Consider the following 26,165-nt stretch of genomic DNA (forward strand, 5'->3'; position numbering starts at 1 on the left):
TACCCAGCCAGGGATGGGGGGAAGGACTAAATGCTAAAAAAATGTAGAAAAATAAAATACTTTTATTTCCTCATTTATTTAAATAAAATGCACGTATTTTGCCTTTTAAAAACTAAAATAAATTTGCAAGGGGTCTCCGTGGCGGTTACAAAAACGTGACCGTGATACAAGTTTGAGGTAGAGATTTTTACATTTATGCTTTGGCCACGAGTATAGGATGAGTCAACAACATTATTTGGTTGTGAGTTAACGGAATATGAGCATTTAAGTGAGATTTTCACTTGACAGGTACTTCAACAGAAAGATACTGAGGGGATTTGATTTAATGCCCAGGGTGAACCGGGCATTAGTTTTGGAATCAGTTTGCCTTCTGGATGTGAGCCAAGCCCCCGTTTTTGCAGATGGCAAAGTCTGTTCAAAACGAAAGTGATGTAATTATTAAGCACTTGTAGTAATGAGTTGGATTCTGTGTTTTCACATGCAAAAGTAATTGCTTTTGAAAAGAACGCTTTACCTGCCTCCCCAGGTAAAGCTTGATATTGCTAGTCTTTATTTAATGCGTGTCGATGTCTCTCCCCTCTCTCATCTGTCCATCGATGGCCATCTCTTTTCTCCTGTCATCTCTGTATACCTGGGTACACTGGCAAATTGTTATAGCCAGTCTAGTGACCTCTATTCAATGAAGGTTAACCATGAAAACTAACAAGAAATTGGTAGGATAACATTTATGCAGATTGTATTTCCCCCACAATATATTTTCATTGGAGAATACAAGGTAACAGATATTGAATGGTTGCAGTGTTGTGCTGCACTGAACATGACACATGTACTGGATGGCTGTGTTGAGAAAATCAAAGTGAATGAATGACCATCTGACTGGAACATTGTCTAGCCTCATACATCGGTGAACGGGGTGTGATATGATGCAATGTTAAGTGCTTTGAGCACTAGAAAAAGCACTATATAAATCCTATAAGATGGCATATACAAACAATTATGTACTTTATGTTCAGAGCAGGGTTGGGGTAAATTCCATTTCAAGTTGGGCAGTATACTGACATTTAGCCCAACTCTCCCCCCTGATTCAGGCTGAGGCTGAGGTTGCTTCCCTGAACCGGCGTATCCAGCTGGTTGAGGAGGAGTTGGACAGGGCCCAGGAGCGACTGGCCACTGCTCTGCAGAAACTGGAGGAGGCAGAGAAGGCTGCGGACGAAAGTGAGAGGTCAGTGGGACACATTAACAAAAAGGGAAAAGAGGCCTACACACTAATGCTCCAAACACCACCGTTTTAAAGGGATACTTTGTGGATACCATTTTATGTCTATGTCCAGTATGAAGAAAGTTAGAGGTAGTTTCACAAGCTAGTGCTAGCGTAATGACTTGAAGTCTGTGTCTGCTAGCATGCTACAACATGTATTTAGTCTTGCCCACATTATGTACAACCAGGGCTTTCTCTAAGTCAACAAAGTCCGAATTGTATCTCTAACATAGCCTGGTCAACTGTTGGGAATGGCTTACGTAAGTGTCATATGCGTTCATTTACATACACTTGTGCATGTGTGAAATGGGACAAATATAAGCACCCACTAAATTATTTATTATTATAATAAAATGCTCTATGCTGCAATGGAAGCGTAACTTTTTAACATTGGCTCCGTGAAGTAAGACAACATATTGAGAAAAGGGGTCTTGGCCTCGGTCGTTATGGTCTTAACCATGTCAGTTTATCATCGTTGTTGGTCAGGAAGTGAAAGCACATGGCAACGATGGCACAGACAAAAGGGGAAACCCAGACACATCACAGGGGGTGTAAATCTGTTTAAAACTTGCCCTCAAATATGGTGATATGAAGTCCAGTGGCGGGAAGTGGGAGAATATGTAGCTACGTGAAACTTGGCCGACAATTTTTTTCATTGAAATATCGTTTTCTGTACCCGAAACTAAAATACGTTAGACAGAGTGAACTAATTTTTTATTTTTTTTTTAAAAGAAGAAAAAAAAGTGTATGACTGCAAGGGCGAATTGAGTTATTGTGCACTTCAGACTATTCCCTAACGGAAATATGTGAATGCTTGCTTAAACGCGCCAATAGGATTTCACTAGCTCTTGCTTGGCTCTTCCCACCTTGCTTGTTCTCCCTGTTGTGCTTCATTTGCTCCGGTTGTAAATGACGCCGATGATAAATCTTAGGTTAGTTACCAGTATCTTTGACGATTGTGTGTTTTGTCTCGCTATCGCTCCACATGAGTCATTATTGGCCCAGCCAATAATGTTAATTGATTGGATGTGTTTTCTTTGACACACCGTTGAGTTTCTCCCTCCATTGTCCCTCCCAGACTGTGAAATGTAGTGTCACATGCTGCTGACAGTGTGAAATATTAAGAGTGTTTAGTTTGACAAATATCCAAAGTCTAATATCCAGTATTGGCCTTTTACCACAAAATGGCAGGCTCTCACGTTAGGATAGGCCAAATGAATCCCTACACAATACAATATGTGTGCCTGTGTTGGTTCCAGGGGCATGAAGGTGATTGAGAACCGGGCCCTGAAGGATGAGGAGAAGATGGAGCTACAGGAGATCCAGCTGAAAGAGGCCAAGCACATTGCTGAGGAGGCTGACCGCAAGTACGAGGAGGTGAGGATATCACACACGGCAGAGTTCTCCTCAGAATGAACAGAACTGCCTGCTGTGCCTCAACTAGCCTTGGATAGTTGCACAACATTTCTGGGAAAATGGAATGTTAGGTAATACAATACTGTGTTAAAATTGGTACGGTCGTGTACACACACGCCATGCCACTTCAGTACTACCTCATAAGCACACACGGACACAATGAGGTAATAACCTCATCCACTTCTGTGTCTCGATGAGGACATCACATACCTTTCCTCTCACACAAGGCTGTAAGCTCACTAGTACAGTTTTGGCCTATATGTACACAATTTATATCCAAAATGGGCGTCTCTCCACACACATATATCACCTGTACACCATCTGCGCCAATCTTGTGAGCAAGTGTTTCCGTCTGCAGCTGGCAGTAAATAATCCTGTGTCTCTCTACAGGTGGCTCGTAAGCTGCTGATCATCGAGGGGGATCACGAGCGCACAGAGGAGAGGGCAGAGCTTGCTGAGGCGTGAGTTGCCACATGATTGAACTGCAGAATAGTAACACACACACACACACATACACGTATACACAGAACTACGCTGGTGGTACGTTAACCCCTGTTCCACGCGGCCAAAGATTATTCTGTCAAATGATTTAGATATACTGACCTTTTCCCTCTAAGGAATGTACACACACCTACTACACAGAATACTATATAACATTTAACATGTACTGCGTTGTAGCCCTGTTGTCCTAAACATACTGTTGTCACACAACTACTACTCATGCAGAACGCACACATGCATTGTGAATTTTCACGTAGATTATATTTGTGAACTATATTTAAACAATTCCCTGTCTACATCATAATTATACCAGGCCAGAGTCAAATGCATTGTTAGAGGTTCAAGCGGCAAAGCTGGGCCACACAATGTCATGCAGTGCCATGCAATCGGCCACATTATGGCGCTATAACAAGTTATGGAAGATGCAAACTTTTAAAGGTCACGCCCCTCACTCCATTTGAGCTAGTGTGGGTAGCATCTCAAACATACTGAGCAATAAACATTCAAGTGGGCTTGACCTGGCACATAAATGCATATATTGTAAAGCAGATGTGATTACTTGTATTGTAACAACTTGACACACATGTTCATAACACTGTCAAGACTCAACATATGCAAACACGTTCAAATCGGCCACACATATAAAAGGGAACTTATTTATTGCTCTTGATCTGATGAAATTTGGCACATGCTCAGGGATTTGAGTCTAGCTAACCTGCAGAGTATGGTTCTCTTTGGCCACATGGCGGCACTGTTGGACAGGAAAAAACATTCATGCAAGCTTATTGGCTTATAGCGGCCATGTTGTTTGAGCGAGAGTCTTGGAAAACATAGCATTTTGAAGATGTGCGTCCATAGATGCTATATACCAAATTTGGTGCCAGCGATTCTGGAGAAGGCATTTTGAAGTAGTCAACATTATTACAAATTGTCCAAGATGCATCAAAAGCATAGTGCATAATTTGTTTGATGTTGAGTTCTGATATGTGATAAGCATGGTAAGGAGTACAGATGTTGCAAATCGTATTGCAATCTGTCCTGATGGTGGGGCCATAGCTTGAACCCTGCCATGGCTGCTTGAAGCTATATTAAAATAAAAATACTGCTTAGTTTGCACATTTGGGACTATTCCAATGGTTCCATTTTATCATTCCAACGAAATCAAGCACAGCTCAAGTTTTTGAAAGCGTTTGATCCGGTTCTGCATTACACCTTTCCCACTGCCGGTATCATCCCAAGCCGGCCCCATCCTCCCTGTTCCCACAGCCATGAGAATAAACAAGTGTTTGCATAACAATGGTTCTGTATCCTAATGAAAAATTGACCTCCCTCTGTCTGTCTCTGTGCATGTTTCTGGGGGTCCGACCTAAATTCCACGCATGACCCCTCCATACTCCCCCGCTCCGCATGTTTATGCGTGATTCCGCCCCCTCCATGCACTAACAGCAAAGCCAGGGCCCTGGAGGAGGAGCTGAGGGGTTTCGACCAATCTCTGAAGTCCCTGCAGGCCTCTGAAGACCAGGTAGAGAGTGCGTTTGTGTGTGTCTGTGGTGTGAATATGTATGGCGCAAATGCCTACACTTCAGTGTGTGTACGCTAAAAAGGAGGGTGTAGGGTGTCCACCCACTCAGCCCAGAGTGGATGGAAACACGCTTTGGTGATAACTTCACTGCCTCATGTTCTGAGTCATTCAATGGGGTCTTTCTCCAATAAGTCAGATTTCTTTACCTAATACATCTGATAATAAGCCCCGAGCTCTGTTGACATGGAGTACAGGTTTCTCATAACGTTTGAAGATTCTACATTTTGTGGTTGTCTTCAAAGTTGTTTCCGCAGGTCACAATATGCAAAACTAGCATGACACGAGCTGAATTAAATGTACTAATCTTTGAAAATATAAAGCTTGGTATACACTCAGTGCTCCGTTGACAGTTCAGTGATATGCTTCTTTTTTTGTGAGAAATCTTCTAAAATAAATAACAGGCATTTATGAATATGAAAAGCGAAAACTAAAAAGTAAAAATACATGTCATGTCTCACTCTATCCATTTTACCTCTATTGTTTTTGTGTCCTATGGATTTGAGAAGGATGACAAGCTCAATGGCAAAGGGAGCCTGTCAGGTAGCCAGTAGGCTAATTCTTGCACAGAATCCAGCCTAGCTGACGCAGTGCTATTTTCCTTATTTTTGTACTCTTTCCCCCCCCCCCCCCTGGGGTGGGGGGGATTAGAGGATTATCAACACAATTAAAATAAATGTACCCATTGGTCAAAATATTTTTTGATTGGACACCCTACTCTGTGTGTGTGTGTTTGGTGAATATGCCTATACTTTAGGGTGTGTAAGATGTATGAGTGTGTGTTCATGCTCAACTGACTATGATGTGCTTTAGTGTAATCTACCGTTGGTGGAACATCAGGTTTGAGATTTATGGATAGTGTTGGAACTATTTATCTCAATAGCTGGACAGGGAAAGTGTTTTGTGCGTGTGAGGAGGCGAAAGAAGTAATCAGACGCGTAGCCTCCGGACAAACAGGTGGTGGTCTTGGGATAACTCCAGGACTTGCCAACTTCAACCTTGCCTTCTCTTTCCTTGTCAGTCTCTACCTTGCCTCCCTTTCCCTTCCCGACTCTTTTCTCATCCTGTTTGCATGAAATCCAGTGTGTATTAATTGACATCCTACTGCTGTAAAGTCGATGGGAGAGTTCAGGGTCATGTTTAGTAGGATTGAAACTGGGTGAAATGGGAGATGCCATCTTGACTCATCCAGTAAGAAACACTTTAGTTTTCTGTTGCAAAACATTTTGCTAAGGTGTGCCCTACTGAACACAACTCAGAATTGACTCATGAGAACTGGAGCATGCACTACTGACTTTTTTTTTAATGCCCTCATAAGGACCTCTCCAGCTTAAAGCATGCCGTTCTAATGACCGTGACCATTACACGTATAGCTCGTCTTACGTTAGGGATGTTGCTTAAACTGATTTCCTGTTGTGACATGTGGGCTCACTTTTTAATATGGAGATATGGTAGTGTCAAGGGTCTGTGACCGCCGCGGTCTGTGGTTAGCCTCATGCCTTTTCTCTGCCCTTTCTCTGTCATAAGGCACTCGTTCTTCGTGTTCCCTAACTACTGTATCTATGCCACACCGCCAACTCTATTTCTGTCATCTCTCGCCCTCGTTATCTTAAACCATATTGCTGATGTTTTCACACTGCTGCTCTTTCCTTCCTTTTTTTACAATGCTCCGCCCTCGTCACCCTCTGTGCCATCTCTCCTTGTTCTCTTGAAACAAACTCAATGGCGACCCTCCCCTCAAATCCAGTAAATGTGCTGAACTGGAGGAGGAGCTGAAAAACGTCACCAATAACCTTAAGTCCCTGGAGGCCCAGGCGGAGAAGGTAGTGTGTGTGTTGATATTTTACCTGGTTGTGTGAACCTCAGATTAAACCAGCATGTTACCTGTGTGTGGGCATGTTTTTTTTGTGACTATCTGCGGATGCGATTTTAGTAAGTAATGTGTTGACAAATGTTTGTACGTGTTTCAGTTGATAGATATATATTCTGGATCTGTGTGAGCAGCATGTGCATTTGAGTGCAGCTGCTGTATTCACCAAAGGTTCTGTATTGACGCTGCCTTGAACAACATTGGCTGTGTGTACTACCTATCCATATACCCCAGGCAGTTACCCTTGGGTTAATTGGTCTGTGTAGTTAATTGCCTTTTGGCATTTACCCCCATTCTAGGCTTGAATACCCCCTACCTCTTCAAGACATCCAGTCTTGTCGTCAGTGCCTTTTACAGCCTATGTTTATCATTTCTAGAAAGGTCACACTTGCATGAGGCATGGAGTTCATTTAATTTCCATATTTCTGATTGGACCAAAGGCCTACATGGACAAACATCCCCATACTAAGTTTAGTGTTTGGTCTAATATAACATATAGATGAAATGTAATGTTACTCTTATGTTGAAGAGGCAATGGGGCCATAATGAATTGTTCCTTTGCACCCCCTTTGTAATTGTTATCTTCCATTGACCCAGCAGTGGAATACAAATGAACACTTCTTCCAGGTCTGTTCATTAGGCACCAACCAGAAGAAAATGCTAAAAACAGGAGACTACTGGGACTTGTTTTTGGTTGCAAAACATTTGAAGAAGTTTTCCATTGTTTGACTTAATGAACACAACCCAGGTTTATGATTGTTCCCTCTACATTCTTGCATATGCAAGTCCAGGTGTGCTCAGAGCAGATGCACAGTAAACATCCCTACAAGTAAAGCTGTTTCAGTGGAATAAAGGTTAAATAAGTGGTATTCTACTTCCATCTTTTATGGACTATAGTGTTCTGGTATTCTTCTGTTATGTTTTACCAGTGGCCTGTCCTATGGGGAAAAATATTCAGAAATTTGGCAAAATAAATGTTTTGCATAGAAATGCTTCAATTTAATGTATTATGTGGATTTTATTTGCCTTATCCATTTTATTTCGGTATATTTCTGTTTGCAATCAGTGATTGGGCAATTGAGACATTGCAATCTAAGCAAGCAAGTCACACGTGCACTGTTGACTTCACAGGGGTTGTCCTTGATATTCGTATTTTTATTGAACTAAATTGGCATGCATTATAATGGCATGTTAAGAATCCTATTGCAGCATCGATAAACTGGTCTTTGACATGAGATTGAGGTGGTGTTTTATGTTTTTGTCTGTGTGCTCTACATGCACTTTAAACTGACAATCCTATCTTCTATTACAGTACTCCCAGAAGGAGGACAAGTATGAGGAAGAGATTAAGATCCTGACTGACAAGCTCAAAGAGGTAAGTGGATAACCTGTAGAGCAGGCATCATCACTAGATTCACACACGGGCTGATATTATTATTTTTGGAGTGAATGGTCAGGGGGTCGGAAACATTATTACAAATTTGTAGACTGCAAATTGACCGCAAGAAGCCCCAACAGATATAAATCCTGACTAAAACGATCATTTCAAACCTTGCTTACGTTTGTATACGATCTATACTGTATATCTCTATGTGGGAATACTTTGGAACAGATTTCAGACACAAAAATTGCTTGGCACTGATTTGCTGTTTTTTTTTTTTTGTCTTATGTCCAGCGTTAAAATAAAATCTTGACCCTCGGGTCACCAGTTGGGGAACCCTGATGTAGAGAATGGGGAAAAGCCTCCTTAATTTGGTAGATATAATTGCACATGGTTGACACTAACACAAGCAAAATTCAGGGAAGTCCATCTAAGTTCATGCGTTGTCGGTCTATGACGTCCCCTTATAGTGTCTAGTGTGGCGTCTCGGGGCGACGATGGGGGGGGGGGGAGGAAAATATTCATAATGTTCAATTCCTCAAGGAGATTTGTTTGATAGTCGTTAATGGATCGGAGGTGGGTATTTTTTGTTTTCGATCAGTTATTTATCTGGATGTCTCGTTTTGTAGTTTGTCTTGTGCATTGCATTTGTTTAGTCTAGTCACCTTTATTTTTTCAGAAAGTGATATTAGTTTGGTTCGATTCCTTTCGTAGTCCCAAGTTAACATGTTTAGTCTAGGTTGTCTAGTATCTTGATTGAATCCTTTGCTTTGACTTCTCTTAGGCTGAGACTCGTGCTGAGTTTGCTGAGAGGTCTGTGGCCAAGCTGGAAAAGACCATCGATGATCTGGAAGGTAGGATCCAGCCACTTTGTTTAAAACTCCTGTATTTCCCACTGCACTGTCTACAGGAAAAGTCCTGTTCTGGCTTCATCATACTATTAGCATACATCATCTCTTTCCCTCACTCTCCTTTCTTTATACACATCTTCCTATTCTTTAAAAAAAATGTATCCCTTCACTCTTTGGCCTCTTTGAACAGATGAGCTATACGCACAGAAACTGAAGTACAAGGCCATTAGTGAGGAGTTGGACCACGCTCTCAATGACATGACTTCCATGTAACTACAGGCTTACTGTGTGTGTGGTTGTCGTGCAGGGACTGGGGGGGGGGGGTGCTTAACTGCAAATCTAATATTCCCCTAACACTGCACGGAAATCAGGTGTCCAGGAAACACCTGGCTCTAACACGTCACCCAACATCGCATATCATTTGTTAAAAATTAAGCGCTGGCAGACCCGTGACAAACTAGATCATGCAAAAAGCAAAGCTTGAGTAATGCTACAAAACCTGTCAACCAAGACTGTATTTATACTAAAATGTATTTTTGTGACCTAATAACAGTGTGATGTGAGTGGTGTGACATTAAAGGGTGGTTCATGAAGTCTAATAGCTCAGTAACTGAATGCTTGCAATTTTGCGTATCAACAATACACTAAACGTCCACAAGAAAAGAGTGTGATACCCAATGCCTACTAATCGTAACAATGTAATGATTCTCAGAATCTGTAGTCACGGTTTCTCAACCCCTCTGTTTTCAGATAACTGTCGGGAAGCTCTCCCGTTGTGGTTTCAAGAATTTTGTCTCAGTCCTTCTGAACATCCATCTCGGTTGTGCAGTTTTCGCTCTCCCTCCCTTCTGTCAATATTCACTCATTCCTTACGTGGTTAAATCTGTTCCCTTTTTGTACTTTTCACTCTATTGTCCTGTTTCTTTTGCCTTACTCTCTCTCATTACTCTTTGTGACCCTCATCTTTCCCTCCCTCCCCTCACCTCTTTTCCCCCTCCTTTTGGGCAACAGTCATTGTTGTATCTTTGGGTCACTGTATGCACTGTGCTCAAGCCTGTACTTGTTGTATTGCTATTTTCTCTTTTCTGCCTTCACCCTGTTCTCTACTTTATCTACACTCTGTACATGTGATTCTCTATAAACATTTAAAAGGGAGGAGGAAAAACCTGTCCACGACTACTTTATTCTCTTTTGGCCTGTGCTAGCTAGGGTAGCTTCAAAGTGACGACAACAAACACAATTGTTTCTGGTTCTCTTACCATGTGCACATTGTTTTTCCACAAATACTCTTGGTAGAAATTGTACATTTTATTTGATTTAATGAGCAGAGGGGATGGTGCCTCCACGATGGGGTTTAGCATCATGCCAGCACTAGAATTAAGAACATACTTTAAGGGAAAAGCAGAAGACTTCATTAAACATGTGCCATCTGTATTTTGGTTATTTACTCATCTAGTGCCACTCGCAACAAGTTCATTCGAACATGAGGTCAAGTAATGGATAGGTTTTGTTCACATGTACAACGATGTGTCACAATGGTGCACTTCAGCAATTCACAATACAGAGCTGATTAGCAGTACAGCTTATGAGATATGAATGTGATTAAAGAGTAATTTAATAAAGTCATTTCAATGTGAATATCTTCCCCTTTTAGTGTCTGTTTTAGAGTGCCCCCCCCCAGTTTTCAGAATTTTCATTGTTGGACATAAGATGGTAAAAACACCAGGAAATCAGCTGCAAGTGTGTTTAATTTTGGAAATCTGTTCCTAAATATTCCCACACATGGAGACGTGATCATATACAACAAATATATAATTCATTGGATTTTTATAGCACTTCTCTACCAGCTGAGGTACTTGACATAGTAAGGGGAAATGTGTAGCACCCACTTCAAGTGTTGCATGGCAACCAATTTTGTGCTCAACACACATAAACTATCAGGTGGAGGGGTGAGGAGTGATATATGCCAATTAGGAATGAGGGGGATGATTAGGTGGTCATGATGGAATGTGGCCAGGTTGGAAATGTAGCCGTGACACTGGGGTGAACACACTACTCTTACAATGAGCACCATGGGATTGAAATTTATGTCCCATCCAAAAGACGGCACCCTATGCAGGACAATATTCCCAAATATATAATCAAGGTTTGAAATTATTGTTTTAGTTACACAAACTCGGCATAAAAAGAAACGTCCCTTTTTCAGGACCCTGTCTTTCAAAGCTAATTTGTAAAAATCCAAATAACTAAACAGATCATTGTAAAGGGTTTAAACACTGCCCATGCTTGTACAATTAACAATTAATGAACATGCACCTGTGGAACGGTCGTTAAGACACTAACCGCTTACAGATGGTAGGCAATTAAGGTCACAGTTATGAAAACTTAGGATACTAAAGAGGCCTTTCTACTGACTCTAAAAATAAAAAAAAAGATAAAAAAATAAAGATGCCTGGGTCCCTGCTCATCTGCGTGAACGTGCCTTAGGCATGCTGCAAGAAGGCATGAGGACTGCAGATGTGGCCAGGGTAATAAATTGCAATGTCCGTACTATGAGACGCCTAAGACAGCGCTACAGGGAGAGAGCACGGACAGCTGATCGTCCTCGCAGTGGAAGACCACATGTTTCAACATCTGCACAGGATTGGTACATCTGAACATCACACCTGCGGGACAGGTACAGGATGGCAACAACTGCCTGAGTTACACCAGGAACGCACAATCCCTCCAGTGCTCAGACTGTCTGCAATAGGCTGAGAGGCTGGACTGAGGGCTTGTAGGCCTGTTGTAAGGCAGGTCCTCACCAGACATCACCGGCAACAACGTCGCCTATGGGCACAAACCCACCGTCGCTGGACCTGACAGGACTGGCAAAAAGTGCTCTTCACTGTCGAGACGTGGTTTTGTCTCGCCATCGTCGAAGGAATGAGCGTTACACCGAGGCCTGTACTCTGGAGCGGGATCAATTTGGAGGTGGAGGGTCCGTCACGGTCTGGGGCGGTGTGTCACAGCATCATCGGATTGAGCTTTTTGTCATTGCAGGCAATCTCAACGCTCTGCGTTACAGGGAAGACATCCTCCTACCTCATGTGGTACCCTTCCTGCAGGCTCATCCTGACATGACCCTACAGCATGACAATGCCACTAGCCATACTGATCATTCTGTGTGTGAGTTCTTGCAAGACAGGAATGTCAGTGTTCTGCCATGGCCAGCGACAAGCCCGGATCTCAATCCCATTGAGCACATCTGGGACCTGTTGAATCGGTGGGTGAGGGCTAGGGCCAATTCCCCCCCCCCCCCCCCCCCCCAGGAATGTCCCGGAACTTGTAGGTACCTTGGTGGAAGAGTGCGGTAACATCTCATAGCAAGAACGGGCATATCTGGTGCAGTCCATGAGGAGATTAATTGCCGTTCTTAATGCAGCTGGTGGCCACACCAGATACTGACTTTTGATTTTGACACCCACCCCCCCTTTTGTTCAGGGACACATTATTCCATTTGTTAGTCACATGTCTGTGGAACTTGTTCAGTTTGTCTCAGTTGTTGAATCTTTTATGTTCAAACAAATATTTACACATGTTAAGTTTTCTGAAAATAAACGCAGTTGACAGTGAGTACTTTTCTTTTTTTGCTGAGTTTATATCTGCTTAGGCTTCTTGCGGTCAATTTGCAGCCCAAATTTTATTTTTATGATGTTCCGGCCCCCGAACATCCGCTCGAGAAATGGCCTGCAGCTGAATCTAGTTGATAATCCCTGTTTTATTGGCATGCATGGGTGATTGCCGGTGTTGCCAAAGCAAAATCAGTTGCTTGTCATGCTAACTAATTAGCATATTTCATCAAATATGGTCTGGTTTTGTATTAAAACAGGAGTCACAAGAACATGTTTGCTAAACAACCCAATTAGTTTAAATGTAAGTACACTTTTAAAGACTGATTAAAAAGATCCAACTTTCAAAACCAGTCCTTGACTAGCTAACAGTCAACTGACAGGTTGTCTAACTAGTTTTTAGACATATTAACCAAATAGCTAGCACATTAGCCACATTACCCCCACTCCCCCAGAGGAAGTTGCAGACACTATTTCAATGTAATTTTCTATCCTAGAAAGGACATGCACATTTAGGTTCCTCCTCCGAAGAATAACGAAGGCTACTTATGTTACGTTAATATTTTTGTTCAGTGTAGATAAGATTAGCATGTTAGCTACACTGGCAGCTGTCAGCACCCTAACTATTTGTTGGTAATCAACTCCACGTGGAAATTCCCACACCAATTTGTGAATATGTACAGTTGAAGTCGGAGGTTTACGTACACTTAGGTTGGAGTCATTAAAATGTGTTTTTTTTTTAACCACTCCACACTTCTTGTTAACAAACTATAGTTTTGGCAAGTCTGTGTCATGCACAAAGTAGATGTCCTAAGTACTTTTTCGAACAATTGTTTACAGACAGATCATTTCACAATTCCAGTGAGTTAGAAGTTTACATATACTAAGTTGACTGTGCCTTTTTTTAAACCGCTCGGAAAATTCCAGGAAACGATGTCATGGCTTTAGAAGCTTCTAATAGGCTAATTGACATTTGAGTCAATTGGAGATGTACCTGTGGATGTATTTCAAGGCCTACCTTCAAACTCAGTGCCTCTTTGCTTGACATCATGGGAAAATCAAAAGAAAATCAGCCAATACCTCCATTTTTTTTTTTTTTAAGACCTCAACAGGTCTGGTTCATCCTTGGGAGCAATTTCCAAACGCCTGAAGGTACCGCATTCATCTGTACAAACAATAGTACGCAAGTATAAACACCCATGGGACCACACAGCCGTCATACCGCTCAGGAAGGAGACGCGTTCTGTCCCCTAGAGATGAAACCACTTTGGTGCGAGAAGTGCAAATCAATTCCAGATCAAGGAAGGAAGAAGCCACTGCTCCAAAACCACATCAAAAAGCCAGACTACGGTTTGCAACTGCACATGGGGACAAATATCGTACTTTTTGGAGAAATGTCGTCTGGTCTGATGAAACAGAACTGTTTGGCCATAATGACCATCGTTATGTTTGGAGAAAAAAGGGGGAGGCTTGCAAGCTGAAGAACACCATCCCAACCGTGAAGCACGGGTGGCAGCATCATGTTGTGGGGGTGCTTTGCTGCACTTCACGAAAGAGATGGCTTCATGAGGAAGGAAAATATGTGAATATATTGAAGCAACATCTTAAGACATCAGTCAGGAAGTTAAAGCTTGGTTGCAAATGGGTCTTCCAAATGGACAATGACCCCAAGCACACATCCAAAGTTGTTGTAAAATGTCTTAAGGACAACAAAGTCAAGGTATTGGAGTGGCCATCACAAAGCTCTGACCTCAATCCTATAGAACGTTTGTGGGCAGAACTGGAAAAGCATTTGTGAGCAAGGAGGCCTATAAACCTGACTCAGTTACACCCGCTCTGTCAGGTGAATTTTGGCCCATTCCTCCTAACTTATTGTGGGAGGGTTGTCGAAGGCTACCCAAAACGTTTGACCCAAGTTAAACAATTTAAAAGCAATGCTACACTCAATTAGTATTTGGTATGTGAACTTCTGACCCACTGGGAATGTAATGAGAGAAATAAAAGCTGAAATATATCATTCTCTCTACTATTATTCTGACATTTCACATTCTTGAAATAGTGGTGATCCTAACTGCCCTAAGACAGGGAATTTTTACTAGGATTAAATGTCAGGAATTGTGAAACTGAGTTTACATACACCTTAGCCAAAAACATTTAAGCTTTGACTGTACATGCATTAGTTTCTAAGATTTCTGCGTTACAGTTGATATAAAGAAATCAGTCAATTGAAATAAATTCAATAATCTATAGATTTCACATGACTGGGAATACATGTATTGTGTACAGATCCTTGCGACATGGGCTGTGCATTATGCTGAAATCTGAAGTGATGGTGGCAGATGAATGGCACGGAAATGGGCCTCAGGATCTCGTCAAGGTATCTCAGTGCATTCAAATTGTCATTGGTAAAATACCATTGTTTTCGTTGTCCGTAGCTTATGCTTGCCCATACCATAACCCCACCATGGGGCACTCTGTTAACAATGTTGACTTCAGCAAACTGCTCACCCATACGATGCCATACATGTGGTCTACCATCTGTGAAGAGCACACTTCTCCAGTGTGCCAGTGGCCAACGAAGGTGAGTATTTGCCCACTGAAGTTGGCTATGACGACGAACTGCAGTCAGGACAAGACCCTGGTGAGGACGACGAGCGGGCAGATGACCTGTTGTGCAAACCCACAGTTTCATCAGCTGTCCGGGTGGCTGGTCTCGGACGATCCCGCATGTGGAGGTCCTGGGCTGCGGTTGTAAGGCCGGTTGGACGTACTAACAAATTCTCTAAAACGGCGTTTGCTTATGATAGAGAAATAAACATTCCATTCTCGGGCATCAGCTCGAGATGCTTTTTCATGCTTTTTAATCAGCTTCTTGATGTGCCACACCTGTAAGGTGAATGGAGTATTTTGGCAAAGGAGAAATGCTCACTAACAGGGATCTAAACAAATTTGGGAACTTCATTTGAGAAGCTTTTTGTGCGTATGGAACATTTCTGGGATCTTTTATTTTGTGGCCAACACTTTTACATGTTGCAGTTTTTTTTTCTTCAGTGTAGCTAGCTAATATCTACTTTTTTTTTTCTTTTTTTTTTACTACATATTTGAAAGATTAGCCAGCTAGCTCTGGCTGGTTTGGAGCTGGATTTATTTTTCTTAAGCATTGATTTAGGGAACACTTTGCCACAGATGGAAATAAATAGCCTATCTTTGACTTCACCATCTATCTCAAGTTTTGCCATCTTCCATAAATTGCAGCCCAGACTCCGCCATGGAAATTAACTCAGCAAAAAAAAGAAACATCCTCACTGTCAGCTGCGTTTACTTAAAGCAAACTTAATGTAAATATTTGTATGACCATAAGATTCAACAGACAAACTGAACTAGTTCCACAGACATGTAACTAACAGAAATGAAATAATGTGTATCTGAACGAAGGGGGTGTCAATCAAAAGTTAGTCTGTATCTGGTGCGGCCACCAGCTGCATTAAGTACTGCAGTACATCTCCTCATAGACTGCACCAGATTTGCCAGTTCTTGCTGTGAGATGTTACCCCACTCTTCCACCAAGGCACCTGCAAGTTCCCGGACATTTCTGGGGGGAATGGCCCTAGGTCTCACCCTCTGATCCAACAGGTCCCAGATGTGCTCAATGGGATTGAGATCCGGTCTCTTCGCTGGCTATGGCAGAACACTGAAATTCCTATCTTGTAGGATATCATGCACAGAACGAGCAGTATGGCTGTTGGCATTGTCATGCTGGAGTGTCATGTCAGGATGAGCCTGCAGGAAGGGTACTACATGAGGTAGGAGGATGTCTTCCCTGTAACGCACACCGTTGACATTGCCTGCAATGACAACAAGCTCAGTCCGACGATGCTGTGACACACCGCCCCAGACTGACGGACCCTCCGCCTCCAAATTGATCCCACTCCAGAGTACAGGCCTCGGTGTAACGCTCATTCTTTCGACGATAAACGTGAATCCGACCATCACCTCTGGTGAGACAAAACCGTGACTCGTCAGTGAAGAGCACTTTTTGCCTGTCCTGTGGTCCAGCGACGGTGGGTTTGTGGACGTTGTTGCCGGTGATGTAAGGCAGGTCCTCACCAGACAACAGGCATAAAAGCCCTCAGTCCAGCCTCTCTCAGCCTATTGCGGACTGTCTGAGCACTGATGGAGGGATTGTGCGTTCCTGGTGTAAATCGGGCGGTTGTTGCCATCCTGTACCTGTCCCGCAGGTGTGATGTTCGGATGTACCGATCCTGTGCTGGTGTTACACGTGGTCTTCCACTGCGAGGACGACCAGTTGTCTGTCCTGTCTCCCTGTAGCGTCTCACAGTACGGACATTGCTTTTTATTGCCCTGGTCACATCTGCAGTCCTCATGCCTCCTTGCAGCATGCCTAAGGCATGTTCACGCAGATGAGCAGGGACCCTGGGCATCTTATCTTGGTGTTTTTCAGAGTCCGTAGAAAGGCCTCGTGTCCTAAGTTTTCATAACTGTGACCTTAATTGCCTACCGTCTGTAAGCGGTTAGTGTTTTAATGACCGTTCCACAGGTGCATGTTCATTAATTGTTTATGGTTCATTGAACAAGCATGGGCAACAGTGTTTAAAGCCTTTTACAATGAAGATCTGTTTGCATTTTTAGGAATTTTCTTTAAAAGACGGTCCTGAAAAAGGGACGTTTTTTTTGTTGCTTAGTTTAGTTAGAGTGTGACGAGGCTCTGGTAATATGGCTGACTATTGAAAGATGGCTTATCTGTTTTTCTACTTTGTAATGGACACAGTGCAACCTTTTTGGTAGGTAGGCTGCAGCAAGGCTTCAGCTGCAGTACAGCGAAGTCAAGTAAGGTGGTTCTAACTTGGGAAGTGAAATGATAGGCTTCAATGACTTTGCTGACGATCATGCGCGCCGCAAATTACCTGCAATGATGTTCCTTGAATTTTATTTCGCTGGTGCCTTTTCATTATCTGGATAGACACTTGTGGTTTCTTGTTAACGTTACACCAATTAAAGCAGTGGTGCATGTAGTGAAGTAAAACTTGTGGTCAAAACCAAACTTGGTGACGGGGGGAGCAATTTTGCGAAATGCTATTGTACCATTTTATAAAATGTTCATATCTATCTTGTTTTTATACCGACTAGCTCATATAAGTGAACATTGTGAAATTATCCATTGGATTATGATCATTTTCTGGTAAAATATAAGTTTGCACCCCGTATTTGAATTTGCTCAGGCGGCCAAGTGGACACACTCCTTTTCACGACTGAGATGAGCATTAACTTTCCAGCCGTTTCTGTTTTTCAGTAAACGATGGCATGCTGGCATGTGGTGACGTTCTAGGCTGAAAATATACTGCTCAGAAAAATAAAGGGAACACTTCAACAACACATCCTAGATCTGAATGAATGAAATAATCTTATTAAATACTTTTTTCTTTACATAGTTGAATGTGCTGACAACAAAATCACACAAAAATATCAATGGAAATCCAACTTATCAACCCATGGAGGTCTGGATTTGGAGTCACACTCAAAATTAAAGTGGAAAACCACACTACAGGCTGATCCAACTTTGATGTAATGTTCTTAAAACAAGTCAAAATGAGGCTCAGTAGTGTGTGTGGCCTCCACGTGCCTGTATGACCTCCCTACAACGCCTGGGCATGCTCCTGATGAGGTGGCGGATGGTCTCCTGAGGGATCTCCTCCCAGACCTGGACTAAAGCATCCGCCAACTCCTGGACAGTCTGTGGTGCAACGTGGCGTTGGTGGATGGAGCGAGACATGATGTCCCAGATGTGCTCAATTGGATTCAGGTCTGGGGAACGGGCAGGCCAGTCCATAGCATAAATGCCTTCCTCTTGCAGGAACTGCTGACACACTCCAGCCACATGAGGTCTAGCATTGTCTTGCATTAGGAGGAACCCAGGGCCAACCGCACCAGCATAGGGTCTCACAAGGGGTCTGAGGATCTCATCTCAGTACCTAATGGCAGTCAGGCTACCTCTGGCGAGCACATGTGCGGCCCCCCAAAGAAATGCCACCCCACACCATGACTGACCCACCGCCAAACCGGTCATGCTGGAGGATGTTGCAGCAGAACGTTCTCCACGGCGTCTCCAGACTCTGTCACGTCTGTCACGTGCTCAGTGTGAACCTGCTTTCATCTGTGAAGAGCACAGGGCGCCAGTGGCGAATTTGCCAATCTTGGTATTCTCTGGCAAATGCCAAACGTCCTGCACGGTGTTGGGCTGTAAGCACAACCCCCACCTGTGGACGTCGGGCCCTCATACCACCCTCATGGAGTCTGTTTCTGACCGTTTGAGCAGACACATGCACATTTGTGGCCTGCTGGAGGTCATTTTGCAGGGCTCTGGCAGTGCTCCTCCTTGCACAAAGGCGGAGGTAGCGGTCCTGCTGCTGGGTTGTTGCCCTCCTACGGCCTCCTCCACGTCTCCTGATGTACTGGCCTGTCTCCTGTTAGCGCCTCCATGCTCTGGACACTACGCTAACAGACACAGCAAACCTTCTTGCCACAGCTCGCATTGATGTGCCATCCTGGATGAGCTGCACTATCTGAGCCATTTGTGTGGGTTGTAGACTCCGTCTCATGCTACCACTAGAGTGAAAGCACCGCCAGCATTCAAAAGTGACCAAAACATCAGCCAGGAAGCATAGGAACTGAAGTGGTCTGTGGTCACCACCTGCAGAACCACTCCTTTATTGTGAGTGTCTTGCTAATTGCCTATAATTTCCACCTGTTGTCTATTCCATTTGCACAACAGCATGTGAAATGTATTGTCAATCAGTGTTGCTTCCTAAGTGGACAGTTTGATTTCACAGAAGTGTGATTGAATTGGAGTTACATTGTGTTTAAGTGTTTCCTTTTTATTTTTTTGAGCAGTGTATTTACAGTGCCGTGAAGTATTTGCTCCCTTACTGATTTTTCTCTATTTTTGATACTGAATGTTAGCAGATCTACAAGCAACACCTAATATTAGATAAAGAACCTGAGTTTACAAATAACACAATTTTATTAACAATGTTATGCAACACCCAATTTTCCTGTGTGGAAAAAGTAATTGTCCCCTTAAACTTCAACTGATTGGTCCAAGTGTAGATCTTGCACTGCTGCTCTATCAGCAATGTAAAATTAGGTTTGCCTCAATTGGTATACATCCTTTTTTGACAATTTAAAAACATTCACTAAGCTTCATAGTATGAAAATGTAATAGAAATAATAGTAGGCTACATCAATACTATAGCTGTAGGCCTACCTGTATGAAAAACGACTATATAAACAAAACTGTAGACTTCCTAATTGCTTTTTAGAAACTATTACACATTCAAACCAGATGAACGGAAAGGCAGTTGCAGATCTGCCTGTATTATCTTTTGAGGCAGAGGATGCTTCTCAAAGTTGAGAAGCACACTGCTGTATGACACCAGCAAATCCCAATACAGATATTTTTAGTCAGATACTGTATATAATGACAAGATATCTTGTCTCCGCTCCAACAATGGGAGGGTTACACATGGGAGGGTTGCACCCAAAGTCAATACATTTCTGGCAGGAGAGACTGCATGCTACTGATTCTGCATCCACGTGCACATCTGTTTACGTCTCTGGTATAGCAGGTGAAATTACTGCGTTTGCGCATGCGTAATTAGTGTAGCTCCTCCATAACCCCCCTGAAAAATCGTATTTATGATTAGTAGCCTACTGAAGCATGGAATGCAATAGTTCGTAAATGTCAACCATGTCCTTTGTGTATAACATGAAGTTTTGTAGGCTACAACAGACAAGGGCGATCGTTGCTGATCAAGGGGGAAGCTTCAGCGGATCACTGAGCAGCAGCTACATAATTTATTTTTATGTAGATTTAAAAAAAACTTTAATCAGATTTGTATTTTAAGTGAATTTACGTCAACTTAAGGATGTAGTGGTTGAAGAAAAACATTACTCCAAGAGACTGCTCTCTATTCACTTTTCTCAGGGATTCTATTGTAGGACGTGTTCAACTGGGCACAAGATTGTGAAATATTTATATTGAAACTTTATGTAGAACGAACATGCCTCCGAATAGGGGTCAGTTCTGTCTTTTTGTCTTTCTGCAACGTTCTACAATGCTTGCTTTAAGAGCCATACACACCCTACACAGAGCGACCGAGCGTCGTATGCGGTCCGTTCCAAAATTGTAGACATAGGGACTTGACTCAACCCTTGGTGACTTACATTTGGACTCGAGCACAGGGGATTTTGGACTCGATTCAGACTGAAGGTTTAGTGACTCTATTAAATCACTGGGCCGCTTGTCAGATGAAGAAGTGATCTCATCTTTGTGAGTGGCAGGGGGAGGGGCTTGGTGTGTGTAAATGGGAAGGCGCACACCACTGAATCAGCGAGGGAAATGAGGCCATAAAGACATTAGAATAAGTGGACATAAACGCTAATAAAACAGTGTATAGTTAATTTTTGTGATACACGCATTTGGACTATCGCGCTGAAACATACATTTGAATATATTCAAAATATTGCCCAGTCCTAGTATTCCTCCAGATAGTGACCACTTAATGTAATAGGCCTTGTCTCAGTCTCTAGTGCAGAGTTTCCCAAACTCCTTCCTGGGGACCCCAAGTGGTGCATGTTTTGGTTGTTGCCTTAGCACTACACAGCTGAATCAAAGCTTGATGCTGTGTTAATTTCTGTCTACAAAAATAGTGATTAAAATATTCATCACACCTACTTTTCACTGGCAATTGACGAGACTATAACTGTCTAAATAGACCCAGAATCCTTTAATTTCAGTTGACTAAAACGATACGAGACACAATTCTCTGTGAATAAAATCTAAGTGGACTGGATTGAGAGCTTTTCAAATAATATTAGCAGCACAGATGCGCAGCGCAATTCTGTTCAGCAGTGGGAAGGACGAGTCATACACATTGTGCAGGCGACTCTCTTGCTTCACCTTAGCTAACCAGTCACAACTAGCCTTCTAGTTAGCGATCATTTGCCTGGTTATGAAACACTGCTTTACAAAATTTAAAAACAATGGCAGCATTGAGTTTAATAGTGAAAGTCTGTTTCTCTCCCTTGAGTAGGCTGTAGAAAAGTAGGTGGTCTTTTTAAATTGTAGTCTTGTTCAACCTGCCCACATTTCCCACTGCATTTCATATACAGGTTCTGTAGCCAAGTCCCTCTTTTTTTCCTCAGAGAATACGGCTTGATTCTATTTCAGTAGACATGACAATAATACTTGCGCAATGTTTTTCTTTCTATTGTGCAGGCCACATTTTGCATTCATAAAAAGCATATCGCGGGCTGCTCTAGAACTAGGCTACTTGCGGACCGAACCGTTAAACATTTGACTACACCTTGTTCAGTGAGATTACCTCATTAGCTAGCTATAGCTAACGCCCTGGGCCGCGTTCAGCAGGACAGAACGTTCAGATAGAAATATGCTATTTAGAACAAACATGCCTCTCTGGCACGTTGAATAAGGAATAATGTTGGCGCTCTTCATGGAATTTCTATCTGCAAAGTTGAAGAACGTAACATTACCAGTAGCCTATATGGGAACATTACATTGGCACAGAAAGGAAAAGGGATAGCAAACAATTTGTCTAAATTCCTCTTGCCAGTACGCTATAGGCCAGGGCTCTCCAACCCTGTTCCTGGAGAGCTACCCTCCTGTAAGTTTCACTCCAACTCAAGTTGTAACGAACCTTATTCAGCTTATCAACCAGCTAATTCTTAGAATCAGGTGCGCTAGATAACGTACAGGATGGTAGCTCTCCAGGAACAGGGTTGGAGAGTCCTGCTATAGGCTGACTGGGTAAATAACTTTATTTTGAGTTAATATGGACCCAGTCACTCAGTCTTGAGCACTTGGACCAGGACTCGAGCCCTGGGCAAAATAGTCATTACCCCTCGTTCTACTTTTGGAAATCAATATGGCTGCGGCGTCTGTAGAACGTTGATGGCAATGACACAACAGATACTACTTTGAAGCACCATCTGGTGATTGTGCCCCCCCCCCTCCCTCTGTTTTGTAATGTGCAGTATCTATGTAGGCTCAATTTGGAATTTACATGGCCAGATAATTCTAATATATTATTCTTATGTTTTGTATTCTCTTCCCAACAGCATAAATGACAATGTTATGCAGCAAAAATGTGGTAGGACAAGGCTGTGTGTGTGTGTAATTTGTTTACTATAGGTTAATGAGTCAATACAAATTGTGACTAAAATGAAAGGGAATTTAGTTGAAAACAGTGGGCCATTTTAGTAGTCATTTTTATAACTAGACTAAATCATTATTCAACTTACAAATGTGACTAAGACTAGACAAAATCCCCCACCCCAAAAAAGAGTGCAAAAATTAACACTAGCTTGATGATTAGTTGACTATTTATTTACTATTTATTTAAAATAATATGTAGTGCTAGGGCAAAAAACTAAACGTGCACCCCTTGGGGTCCAAAGGACAGTTTGGGAAACACTGCCCTCGTGGCTAACTGAGTAAATCTGCCCTCCTGTGGCCATCTTTTTGTCTTCCAACTACTCCATCCTCAGGTAAATGACCTTTTCTGCACTCTTTGCTTATTTGGTATTTTATTTAGTAGTATTACTATGCTCCAGTACTTTGCCATCTCACATCCACTTGACTGTCTACACTTTGTAGCAGTGTTGCTCAATACAGTGGGGGGGAAAGTATTTGAACCCCTGCTGATTTTGTACGTTTGCCCACTTACAAAGAAATTCAGTCTATACTTTTAATAGTAGGTTTATTTGAACAGTGAGAGACAGAATAACAACAAAAACATCCAGAAAAAAACGCATGTCAAAAATGTTATAAAATGATTTGCATTTTAATGAGGGAAATAAGTATTTGACCCCTCTGCAAAACATGACTTAGTACTTGGTGGCAAAACCCTTGTTGGCAATCAGAGGTCAGATGTTTCTTGTAGTTGGCCACCAGGTTTGCACACATCTCAGGAGGGATTTTGTCCCACTCCTCTTTGCAGATCTTCTCCAAGTCATTAAGGTTTCGAGGCTGACGTTTGGCAACTCTAACCTTCAGCTCCCTCCACTCCAGGACCTTAATGTGCTTCTTCTTGAGCCACTCCTTTGTTGCCTTGGCCGTGTGTTTTGGGTCATTGTCATGCTGGAATACCCATCCACGACCTATTTTCAATGCCCTGGCTGAGGGAAGGAGGTTCTCACCCAAGATTTGATGGTACATGGCCCGGTCCATCATCCCTTTGATGCGGTGAAGTTGTCCTGTCCCCTTAGCAGGAAAAACACCCCCAAAGCATAATGTTTCCACCTCCATGTTTGACTGTGGAGATGGTGTCCTTGGGGTCATAGGCAGCATTCCTCCTCCTCCAAACACGGAGTTGAGTTGATGTCAAAGAGCTCCATTTTGGTCTCATCTGACCACAACACTTACACCCAGTTGTCCTCTGAGTCATTCAGATGTTCATTGGCAAACTTCAGACGGGCATGTATATGTATTCTTGAGCAGGGGGACCTTGCAGGCGCTGCAGGATTTCAGTCCTTCACGGCATAGTGTGTTACCAATTGTTTTCTTGGTGACTATGGTCCCAGCTGCCTTGAAATCATTGACAAGATCCTCCCGGGTAGTTCTGGGCTGATTCCTCACCGTTCTCATGATCATTGCAACTCTACGAGGTGATCTTGCATGGAGCCCCAGGCCGAGGGAGATTGACAGTTCTTTTGCGTTTCTTCCATTTGCGAATAATCACACCAACTGTTGTCACCTTTTCACCAAGCTGCTTGGCGATGGTCTTGTAGCCCATTCCAGCCTTGTGTAGGTCTACAATCTTGTCCCTGACATCCTTGGAGAGCTCTTTGGTCTTGGCCATGGTGGAGAGATTGGAATCTGATTGATTGCTTCTGTGGACAGGTCTTTTTTACAGGTAACAAGCTGTGGTTAGGAGCACTCCCTTTAAGAGTGTGCTCCTAATCTCAGCTCATTACCTGTATAAAAGACACCTGGGAGCTAGAAATCTTTCTGATTTAAGAGGGGGTCAAATACTTATTTCCCTCATTAAAATGCAAATCAATTTATAACATTTCTGACATGAGTTTTTCTGGATATTTTTGTTATTCTGTCTCTCACTGTTCAAATAAACCTACCATTAAAATTAGACTGAGCCTTTCTTTGTCAGTGGGCAAATGTACAAAATCAGCAGGGGATCAAATACTTTTCCCCCCCACTGTATGTATCCTGGGGACCCACTGTGAATGCTGTTTTTGAGACTTCTTACATGCTGACCACACCGGTTGCGTCATGTGCGTAGGCGTTGAATAACATGCGTGTCTACATGCAATCATTGCACCCACACTGCTTGCGTGCGCCAACGAGCGTCTGTGTTGCCAGGTGCTAAAATAGAAGTTGTTTCTATTTGTGGCACAGAACGTGCTGCAGTCCTGCCTCGCCCATCTCTGGTTTATAGAAGCAGACACCCACGTGCCATCTCCTCATTGGTTTTACCCACGTGGGTGATTGAAACATGAACTGAGGTCGGTCGTCCTCATGGTAATACTATCAGATGCCAATCGCCATATAAAGTCCAAAGAAAAAGCCTGAAAAGAGGAGAGATGACTAGAAACGATTCGGTTGACCGGTTTATGTGTGCATTAATTGTCGTAGAGGACCTAAAATAACAACTCAACGTTTATCCCAGGACAAATTAGCTAGCAACTGCAAGCTAGCTAGCTAAATTGCCATTAATGTTTAATGCTTTTCGACCTGTCCCCAAATTAATATAATTGGTTGAGTTTGTTTTGATATTTCAACCTGCGTGTCGTGATCGCGTTTGATGTGGGGGGACAAAATCAATTCTCACACGATGGCGCACGCCCGCGACCGGTTTGGGTACGGTGTTAGGCTGTTTACACAGACAGCCCAAATTCTGATCTTTTTAGAACTAATTGGTATTTTTCAGATCAGCTTTGAAAAATATATGATGTGTAAAGATGTGATTGGTCAAAAGACCAGTTAGTGGAACCAGTTATGGTTCAAGATAATGGTCTAATTGAAATGACATTTTTGATTAATTAACTCTGCAAGTCTTCGAACTATAAAAAAAGTAAACTGCCAGCAGTTTGGCATCAACATTTACAACAAGCTGAAACCCTCATATTAAACACCAATGGTATTCACTTAGTTGATGGTTTAAATTTAGGATGTTGTACAGCTTCGTTCTGTTTTGTATTTAAAAATGTATTTTAAATGTGAAAAGGCCAGAGGCCCAGAATTACACACCTGTGATAATCTGAAGTACTCAAAGGCAATTAGATATCATTTGATATCCCCCCCCCCCCCCCCCCAAAAAAAACAGGAAAGTTACCAATTTACTGCTTAACTTCGAAAGTTTCCAGTAATATACCCTCCCTTTGCAACCCTACCACTGAAGATTTCCCATTTTTAGACATGTCCAGTTATATTGTTTTTAGGGTAAATCTACTCAAAACCTCAGTCATATTGGGCTACGTAATAACCACATCACAATAAGAAACCATCAGGACGGTTAGAAAACTGGCTTAATTATTGGGGGTAAAGCCAGTTATAAGCGCTCAACGGCTGATTATGGCAGTGTTCTTTAGCCTTTATGACAGAGACCTCCATTAAAGTGGAACCTAGGGATGTTTGGTGTGTTC

At 42.6% G+C, this 26,165-nt stretch overlaps 1 protein-coding gene across 8 annotated transcripts in view; it reads left to right on the forward strand.

Annotated features, from left to right (window-relative positions):
- Nucleotides 1-26,165, forward strand: part of LOC115173696 (tropomyosin alpha-3 chain) — a 38,969-nt gene that overhangs the window by 11,366 nt on the left and 1,438 nt on the right. For 2 of the 8 annotated variants that reach the window (XM_029732012.1, XM_029732015.1), the window contains 8 exons: nt 1,089-1,222; nt 2,518-2,635; nt 3,065-3,135; nt 4,622-4,697; nt 7,937-7,999; nt 8,790-8,859; nt 9,047-9,125; nt 9,607-10,494. In XM_029732012.1, coding sequence (XP_029587872.1) covers nt 1,089-1,222; nt 2,518-2,635; nt 3,065-3,135; nt 4,622-4,697; nt 7,937-7,999; nt 8,790-8,859; nt 9,047-9,125; nt 9,607-9,610 — 615 coding nt within the window. In that variant the 3' untranslated portion in view covers nt 9,611-10,494. Of the gene's footprint in view, nt 1-1,088; nt 1,223-2,517; nt 2,636-3,064; nt 3,136-4,621; nt 4,698-6,501; nt 6,578-7,936; nt 8,000-8,789; nt 8,860-9,046; nt 9,126-9,606; nt 10,495-26,165 lie in introns of those variants that run through there. The other 6 variants (XM_029732014.1, XM_029732018.1, XM_029732011.1 and 3 more) reach the window with 3 other exon arrangements.

This window comes from Salmo trutta, chromosome 34 (genome assembly GCF_901001165.1).
Source record: "Salmo trutta chromosome 34, fSalTru1.1, whole genome shotgun sequence".
NCBI lineage: Eukaryota > Metazoa > Chordata > Actinopteri > Salmoniformes > Salmonidae > Salmo > Salmo trutta.